Raw genomic sequence first — 10,214 nt, forward strand, 5'->3', positions numbered from 1 at the left:
ATGTTGTGTGTTATTTATCTGTGTCTATATTCATTTTTATGATAACAACTTTTGCTGCAACTCTAATTGTAGGCCTACTGTACTATTTTTACAGGGTTTAAAAAAATGTAGATTGAAATAAACAAATTAAAGTAGATGATGTTTAAAATATGTCGCTGATCACATTTACATAAATAAATAAAGAACTGTAGTTTAGTTTCTACTGTGAAATGTACTCCCCACCCGCCCGGCAATGGCCCGCGTTCATAATCGAACACACCCAACACAAAGATCTTGCCCATAACCTGAAGCTCAACCAATCCGTGTTGTCCGAGAGAGACCGGGTCACAACTGATTGGCTGAAATCCCAGCCAATAAATTATGACAATTAATTCACACTTCCGCATTTTTAACCAACATACTTTTTCGTGACGTTAGTGGTGCTGTTGAATTAGAATTTTTAAAACATTTGTTTTGAACGTTTGTTCGTAAGGTTTTACACCAACCTGACAGCTGTAGTCAAGTGAGATGCAGGGTATAAGGTGAGGACTTGATACATTCATGACAGTACTTAATCTGTGTAAATAGCGTACGTTCGTTTAAATTATCCATACATGGGAAAATAGCCTAATTGTAGAAGACTGTAATAAATTCAGTACTACATAATAGTGTATGGTAGGTCGTGTTTCTTTAACTTAGTTGAAAGTATATTAGTATTTGTTCTAAGCATATTTACTTTATATTATCTTATGTCACACCCATTCAGCTGCTTGAGTCAGCTAAAGTTAAGCAACAGTGATTTCTCAACTCCATAGAAACCTCTTCCGGTCGGCCTGGTCCTCTGCTGAGAGGCTGGAGGACAAAACTGTTGTCATCACTGGAGCCAACACAGGTATCGGAAAAGAGACAGCCATTGACCTGGCGAAGAGAGGTGGGTACACATTATACTGGTCCTCACATCAAATATTAGGATTTATCTAGCTCTGTAAAAGGGACTCTTGGATCATGTAGTGTTTTACCACTTCTAAAATGTGTTGACATTGTTGCTAATATATACCACAACAATATTGAGTATGGCTTCACATCGAGGGAAATATACACATTATTTACTACTAAAACACTACTAAGCCATATTCATGTTTTTTTCACTTTGTCCCAACACAGGGCAGCTATACCAAAGAAATAAAGAGGTTGACATTCACAAAAAAAATGGTATTAACTGCTTAATGTGAAAAATGTGACTGGAATGACATTGAATTAATTTGTGATTAGATTTGAATAGAGGTCCTACAAAAGAACAATCAAAGTACATCTATAATATATATTTATAGAGCCAAATATCTATATAAAATATCAGATAATAAGACATAGGAATCTGATCAAGCCAGCGATGGTTACCTGAGACAATCAATTGTACAGATTTTGGTTTAGACAGGTACCAAGCTCTAATAAATTACGAAAGTTAAGGAAAAATATGATAACATTTAAATTACATTAAATATTGTCTAGTAAGATGAATGTGAAACTTATTTGTCCCTCAATGTGAACATAAGTCACACACATTATTATTTCTTTCATGTAATTTAATATATTCATGCAGATGCTTCAAACAAGTAGACATCAGTTGGATTGGATTGTAAAATCTGCATCCTAAACTAAACATTTCAAAAACCCAGTAAATTGAGTTATATTTTCTTTTAAAAGGTCTATGACATAGAAGGAAAAAAAACACACTTCTTACTTCTAAGAGGTTAATAATGTCTCTCCTAATTCCCCTTAATTATTTTTGTAAAATACACTACACATAATGTACACCTTTTGTCACAAGGGGGTGCTCTTCACCTGCTGTTATACTCACTGCTGTTTATTCTTCTGTTTAGGTGCAAAGATCATCATGGCCTGCAGGGACATGGAGCGAGGGGAGGCCGCTAAGAAAGAAGTCATCGAACGCTCGGGCAGCGAAAATGTCCTTTGCATGAAACTTGACTTGGCAGATAGCAAATCGATAAGAGAATTTGCTGAAGCCATCAACAAAGGTTAGCTAATATCATCCTTAGGAATCTGTAAACATTTAAAATCTTTGAAGCCACACACATATAACTTCTTAATGTTGTTTTGTACAGATGAGCCGAAGCTAAACATCCTCGTCAACAATGCTGGTGTGATGGTTTGTCCATATGGGAAAACAGCAGATGGCTTTGAGATGCAGATCGGTGTCAATCACTTTGGTAAAAAATAACATTATGTAGTGCTCTTACGTGTGTCATGAGGAAAGGACTCCGATAGAGATGTGAGTCAAGCATGGCCTGTCCTTTGTCGAAATCCAGCACAAAATATATGATTTGACACCAAAATATTAGTATTATGGAGTCATGTTCTTACTTGTCAAAATCTATTTAATCTGCATTTAGTTGGCGGTTAGGTAAGCAGAGCTAATTGTATCAAAGAAAATACACTATAGATTGTTATACATTGAAATGATAAAGAAGTAAAGATAGCTTTTTTGGACTTTTTTTCAATGGTAATGACAGAACTTTAGCAACATAATTTCCCAAATCTTGGATTGATCAACATGATGCTTTTTCCATTGTCTAGCTGCCCAGTTTTTATGTTAGTTAGTACTGTTTTTTTACTTTGGTGTAGGTTTCCCGAGCAATTTGTCAGTTACAGTCCCTCTCAGTTGATAGTTAATAGTTTAAGTAGCAATATTCAAATATACTGACATGTAATTGCCCTTATGATCTCAGAGTGTCTGTTTAACTATCCTTAAACTTAGACATTTGTCACTCATCACAACATCTATTTGATACAGTGTAGATTCTGGATACAAACCTATTAGTAAGGGATATTCAGCAGCCATTCTGTAAAGTATATGAAGCTTGGAAATGTAGAACAAAACTTAAATTCCTTAATTATTACTTTTGCATCATAAGGTGCCTTTTACCGTTTTCTCAATGTATGAATTGATTGTGAAAGTCATGTCCTTGTTCTCCAGGCCACTTCCTGTTGACACATTTGTTGATTGACCTGATTAAAAGATCGGCACCAGCCAGGATAATCACGGTGTCCTCCATGGCTCACTCCTGGAGCTCCATCAATTTGGAGGACATAAACAGCGAGAAGAGTTACGACAAGAACCGGGCCTACTCTCAGAGCAAGCTAGCCAATGTCCTCTTCACCCGCTCATTGGCTAAGAGACTAGAAGGTGTGCGTCATACCCTCATATCCGTGATTTTATGCATTTGTTGTACTTTCTTTCTGTTATTCACACACTGTTTCACTCCTGTTGTACAGTGACATTAATTTGATGTCTTTCAGGCACAGGTGTGACGACATATTCTCTACATCCTGGAGTCGTGCAGACAGATTTATGGCGTCATCTAAACGCCCCTCAACGGGCCATCATGAAGATGGTCAGTCCTTTCACCAAAAACTCTTCCCAGGGAGCTCAGACGAGCATTTACTGCGCAGTGGAACCATCACTGGATAAAGAGAGCGGTGGATATTACAGGTACATTTCTGCAACTCATCAAATATTTCTTATCAACATCATCTGATACCATTGTTGAGGTCAAAAAGATAACTGGAAGTGAACAAGTAATAAGTAATTACTTTATTGTCTACAAGTTGTGACAACACTTCAAGAAACAATTCTCCTTTTTAGATAAAACAAATGATAAAAAGTTTTTTGTTTTTGTTACACGTTGCATATTAGGGCCATACAAAAAAGATTATGGAGCTGAGGGAATTGTGTAATATTCCGAGAAGACACTAATCTAAATTAAAGTTGTAAATTAACATTTAAAAGCTCAGAACATTTTTACCAAATCCAGCTATTAAAAACTTAATTAATTCATTTGGGAGCAAAACAACTTAGAAAATAAGCTTCCTGACATTAATCTTTAAAATTGTGTGTTTTACTCACAATTTTTTTATCCCCCATTTTATAAGTTGCTTCCTTTTTTTTCAAGATTGGCAATCACAGATCTTATAAACAATATATATTAACCCAAGCGGTGACATTTTAATTGTGGTATGGGCAATTCAGTCTTACCTTAACATGATATATCTAGTTAGATTTGTTTGTGACCGGCACTATATAACAGATAGATGGCTTTGTTTATTACCCATCATACTTAGAATAGCAGACACTGTTATGTTTTACTTGCAAATGACATACTTTTCCAGTATACAATAGTTGGCTTGTAGATAAGATTGTATTAACAAGAAAGCAAGAAGTTACTATTTCCCAATAAGTTATTACCTAAGATACGTTTTAAATAATCACTTTCAAGTTAAGAAATATGGATTGAATACTATCTGATTGAGCCATAAACTCATTGTGTATTAAATAACCTGCACTGAATGTATGAAAGAGATGATTTATCAATATTTAACGCCACTCTTATATCTTGTAATTTGCCTTTTCATACAGCGACTGTGCTCCTGCCAACTGTTCGGCAGCTGGTAAAGATGACGTCGTGGCGCAGAAGCTGTGGGATATGAGCTGTCAGATGTTGTCGTTAACATGGGAATAAGCAACCTGGATTTAGAATAAGTGTTGCTTTTCTCAATATGTTTCAATGATACAGTCTTCCATTAAAGACATTTCCTAATCAGCACTTTTTCAGCACTTCTTGGGTGTTTGTTTAACATACTGACATACTGTACAGTATTTGCACAAAATGGCATTACTTCCTATTAAGTAAATACTAATATATGTAAAGTATATAAATGAGTTCGATTTAAAGTACTTTTCTTTTCCTTTTGATAATAACTTTCTAATAATATTTGGGAAAAACTGTGGAATAGTTCACTTAATGTTGCACATTTTTTAACTGTATTTTCTGCTATTAAACCTGGTGTTGACCAATCAATTATTTTTGTTTTGTTCCTTCCTGCACATCATTTCACTTAACTGAATACGAAAGGGCATATTTTTGGCCATCTTCATACTTATTTACAATAGAAAAGAGAAACAGGTAGCACCACATCTGCTATCGCTGACATTTCTTTTGATAGATTTATGTTTGAGAATAAAAGTAGCTTACACTTGAAAATTAAACTGGAAAGCAATAAGTTAATTACATTATTTTGTGATTGGCTTTTAATTAATTTTCCTGGCTGTCGTTACAAATTGATCTCAACAAACGCCTGGAAATTAACCAAACCTAAATAAAGAAAAAAAATGGCGAAAACAATTTCGCACTGATTTGATCAGGTTGTGATAAAAACACCCCAGTCAATAACTTTAAAGGGCCCATGTCATGGCCATTTCCACTGATCATAATTCCATTGTTGAGGTATACTAGAATAGATTTATATTGTGCATGTTTCCAAACTCACATTGGTTTCTCATACAGCATCTCTGTAAACTACGTGTATTCACTGAATTTCACTCTATGCCTTTAACGGCTCGTTGTAGCTCCAATAGCTCCAGCCCCCACCCTCCCTGTGAGCACAGTGTGCTCTGATTGGTCGGGACGTTGTGAATCGCGCTGAGCTCCGTGGAGGTGTTGTTTCCTTGTTAGCGATACACAGCCAAACACAGCCAAACTCATCCTGAGCACACACAAGTTAAAGTTAAAGCCTTTTATTGTCATTGTACACAGAGTATAACGAGATTCAGAGTGCAACTCTGTCCCGGTGTGCAAAAAATACAAACACATACAGAACACTAAAAAACACGGCAATAGGACAGACAACATAAACAATCATACGGGGGAATAAATAGTTAAAAATATTGATATAAAAATAGTATATAAAGTGCATTAAAAGTGTGTGTATGTGTGAGAATGGTTATGGTTATTGCATTATGTTTGGTGGTTAAGCAGCCTGACGGCCCAGGGGTAGAAACTGTTTTTGAGGCTGTTTGTCCGTGACTTGAAGCTCCTGTATCTTCTCCCAGAAGACAGGAGAGAGAACAGTCTGTGACCTGGGTGAGAGCTGTCCTTAATTATTTTTGTTAGCTCTGTTGCGGCAGCGGGAGGTGGAGATGTGTTCCAGAGAGGGCAGGGGGCAGCCGATGGTTTTCTCTGCCATCCTGATCACTCTCTGCAGGGCTTTCTTGTCCGCAGCTGAGCATCCTGCATACCACCCCGAGATGGAGTATGACAGCACGCTCTCGATGGTCGCCCGGTAGAAGGACACCAGCAGCTTCTTGTTCAGTCGGTTTCTCCGAAGCACCCTCAGGAAGTGTAGTCACTGCTGGGCCTTCTTAACTACTGCAGTGGTGTGTGCTGTCCAGCTGAGGCTCTCCGAAATGTGAACCCCCAGGAACTTAAAGGTGGAGACCCTCTCCACTCTCTCTCCATTGAGGTGAAGGGGGGCGTGTTCTGGACGGTGCTTTCTGAAGTCTATGATGATTTCTTTTGTTTTGCTTGTGTTCAGATGTAGGTTGTTAGCTGAACACCACGCAGACAGCTTCAGGATCTCGTCTCTGTATGCCGACTCGTCGTCTCCCTTATATATTTGGCCAACCACAGTGGTGTCATCTGCACATTTTATAATGGAGTTGGAGGGGTGAATGGGAGAGCAGTCGTGTGTGTAGAGTGTGTAGAGTAGCGGGCTCAGCATGCAGCCCTGCGGGGAGCCAGTGCTGAGGGTGCGGGTGGAGGAGCAATAAGGGCCTATTTTCACTGTCTGAGGACGGTCTGTTAGGAAATTATTAATCCAGGCGCATAAAATGGAGGGGAAACCTAGGCTTGACAGTTTTTCCACTAGTATGTCAGGTATGATGGTGTTAAAAGCTGAGCTAAAATCGACAAACAGCATCCTTATATAGTTGCCTGGGCCTTCTAAGTGGCTCACAGCTGTGTGAAGGACCGTGGCGATGGCATCATCCGTGGATCTGTTGGCTCAATAGGCAAACTGATGAGGGTTGAGGGAGGGTGGGAGGCTGGCTTTGATGTAGTCGGCTATCAGTCTTTCGAAACATTTCATCACCGCCGATGTTAGGGCTATGGGCCTGTAGTCGTTGAGCTCTCTGACTGGTGTCTTTTTGGGGACAGGAATGATGGTAGCCGTTTTCAGACAGGATGGAATGCAAGCTTGTGACAAACTCACAGCCGAAGTAAAAACAATAAGTGTGGCTTGATATTGAGTAAGAAAAAGGTTGATAAACGCTGTGAGAATGGGTCTGCAGAGAGAATTTTGCCGCGATCCCAACTGCCTGTTATCAGCCTGCACAGGGAGGAGAAATCAGCAGAGCTCCCTGCACTGAGTGTGTGTGTGTGAGGAAGTCCGTGGATTGGTAAATTTGGACCAATCAGCGGGGGCTTAACGTAACGGTTCCGCGGACGTAACGTAACGGCTCCGCGGATTGGTCCATTTCGTTCCGGGTACGGCATGACATCATGCCGTACCCGGAACGAAATGGAAGAATCAAATGGACAATGACGTATCTCCAATGAGGCGTTTTGGGGAGGTATTTTCTGTGTTAGAGTTTTACTCGCTACAGGGTGTACTTTGAGGGTTTGTGACTCGGCACACCGTTTACATGCATAAAAACCTTCATAACACACAAGGGGACGGGTAATAACCGGAAAAGCATGACATGGGCTCTTTAATACCGCACTATGATCTGTGTGACTTTAGTGGACTGATAAGGGCAATGAAATAGAGATTACAGCAAAACCCTTTACATGACGGGAATGGAAACTACGACAAGAATGACCATCAGTAAAATGAACCAGGTGTTTTTTGTTCTGCTTTGTATAGCGTTCTATGATACTTGTTTTTATCAACTACTTGTCAAGCCCAAAAGGGAATATTTGTTATAGTGTGTGGCTTTTATGATTGGTTTTGGTGAAATCATGATTTCATTTGATTTAAATGTACATTATAAAAAAACAGTACACATGAAAAAAAGAAAATCAATCTACCTTAAACTCAATGTTAATAAAAACATAAAGATAATGAAACATCAGTTAAAGATGATGGATGAATGAATGACTCAGATGAAGTTGAATGCATTATACAATTCATTGGAGTAATGATTACCTTTTTGTCTTAAAGGGCCCATGTCATGCTTTTCCGGTTGTGTGTTATGAAGGTTTTTATGCATGTAAACGGTCTGCAGAGTCAAAAACCCTCAAAGTACACCCTGTAGCGAGTAAAACTCTAACACAGAAAATACCTGTCTATGCTGCCCCAGAACGCCTCGTTGGAGATTTCTCATTTTCCATTGTTTGCTTCCTGGGCTCTGTGACATGTGAACACCCAAATCAACAACAAATGACCGGATTGGCCCAAATGGACCAATCCGCAGAGCACCTCACACACCAGGATCCCTTGGCTAACTAACAGGGAGTCCCATTGACTTGCATAGAGCTCCCTGAACGCTGATAATTGACGAGTTGGGATCGCGGAGAAATGCTCTCCGCAGACCCATTCTCACAGCGTTCTAAACCATTTTCTTACTCAATATCAAGCCACACTTATTGTTTTTACTTCGGCTGTGAGTGTTTGTGTGTGCTCATGATGAGTTTCACTGTGTTTCGCTGTATCGCCGACCCGGAAACCTGTCCGCTCCTCGCAGCAGCTCACAGCAGCGGCGAGCAGCAACGAGCCTCGCAACGAGCCTCGCAACGAGCCTCGCAACGAGCCTCGCAACGAGCCTCGCAACGTCCCGACCAATCAGAGCACACTGGGCTCACAGGGAGGGGGGGGGCAGGAGCTCCAACAAGCCTTTTAGGACAGAGAGTGAATACCTGGTGAATACACATACTATACAGAGATGCTGTATGAGAAACCAATGTGATTTTGGAAAATTGCACAATTTAAATCTATTCTAGTAGACCTCAACAATGGAAATATGATCAGTAGAAATGGCCATGACATGGGACCTTTAATATTTACTTACCTATATCTTAAAAGTGGTAAGTAAATTGTTTAGATGGGTGAACTTACATTTAACATTGCCCATAGGAATAAGGAATTTAAACTTGATGTCCTAGATCAGGGGTCGGCAACTAGGCACACTAGGAATAAGTGGAATAAGTGTGCAAAATATTTAAATTGTATTTTCGGATCCTAAACGAGACCGCCGCCAGAGCGCGTCTCCCCGTTACCTGCAGAAGGAAGCCATGCACGCAACGCAGCCCCGCTCTGTTTAACTCCAGGTGGCTTTCTGCCGCTTTCCTCCGTAGTGCAGTGCTGATCGTTTCACCACGGAGGAAAGCACAAATTGCAGTATCCATAAGGAGCTGTACAAATGCCGCAGTTTTTGCGTGGCTGTGTCTTTAGTTGAAAGCCCAGTGGTGATCTGCTCATCTCTCATTGAAATAATATGCTACAAAGGGGCGGACTGGCCATCTGTGTGTTGAACTTTCCTGTCGGCTCCCAGACCGTAGTCGAGGAGGGCAGAAGCAACAAGCTTCAGGTTCAATAACCCACTTTATCTTAAATGACTGGAGAGAGGCGAGCTCTTCTTGGGAGGCCGTTGCATTTATTTAGCTGTTCTTCTGTTTCACAAAATACATCACAGACCTCTGTTTTTCTGCTGCCTCGTTTCACTTCCAGAAACATACACACGCTCGCTCACTCTCTCTCTTAAAGGGACAGCGATCTCATTTCACTCTGCATGACCCTAATATCATAACATGTGTGTTCTGGAGAATCACAGAACGGACGATCGTCCTTATTATTATGCCGTTTAAACCAATTATTTAAATGTATTTGTTAAATTTGGCCCTCCTGTTGATAGTTCACCAGCGTCAAGCTCCTCAACCCCCCCCGTTGATAATCGTTGGCTCGCCGATAACAATTTTCTTTTTTAATGGCACTTCATATCAAAAAGGTTGCCGACCCCTGTCCTAGAGTGATAGGTTGATTGTTATAACTGTGATAAACTACAATAAATGAAACAAGACCTGAAGTCACCCCATCATTGGATAACATGTTGATTTACTTATTCAACTGGGTCTAATCATTTGCAAGGCGCCATACATGCCTGAAGTCCTTCATCTCCATGGCCATGTATACAATAAATCATTAATGTTTAATTAAGAAAATAAGCTGGCTATAAGAATAACGTGCAAGTCCGGCAGTGATACCATCACTGGGGGTAAAAGGCAACAGAATGGATGTAAGGATGCACCGGTGCATGACGAAATCGGACTAATTAAATAGTTTGCAAGAATGCTAAATACATTGACTTTCTGGATGCGAGCGCTGCATGCAAGCAGCAGTGATACTGTGATGATGCAGTAAAGATTTTTGATTTTTGATCCTCA

The 10,214-nt window shown here is 39.9% G+C and overlaps 1 protein-coding gene across 1 annotated transcript; it reads left to right on the forward strand.

Moving 5' to 3' along the window:
• The first annotated feature begins 390 nt into the window (after positions 1-390).
• Positions 391-4,857, forward strand: rdh12l (retinol dehydrogenase 12, like). Its single transcript, XM_034150369.1, has 7 exons — positions 391-521; positions 795-910; positions 1,860-2,015; positions 2,103-2,207; positions 2,975-3,184; positions 3,298-3,490; positions 4,415-4,857. Exons 1-7 carry the CDS (start codon positions 508-510, stop codon positions 4,515-4,517), a joined length of 897 nt encoding a protein of 298 aa, XP_034006260.1. The 5' UTR covers positions 391-507; the 3' UTR covers positions 4,518-4,857.
• The last annotated feature ends 5,357 nt before the right edge of the window (positions 4,858-10,214 follow it).

This window comes from Trematomus bernacchii, unplaced genomic scaffold (assembly GCF_902827165.1).
Source record: "Trematomus bernacchii unplaced genomic scaffold, fTreBer1.1, whole genome shotgun sequence".
NCBI lineage: Eukaryota > Metazoa > Chordata > Actinopteri > Perciformes > Nototheniidae > Trematomus > Trematomus bernacchii.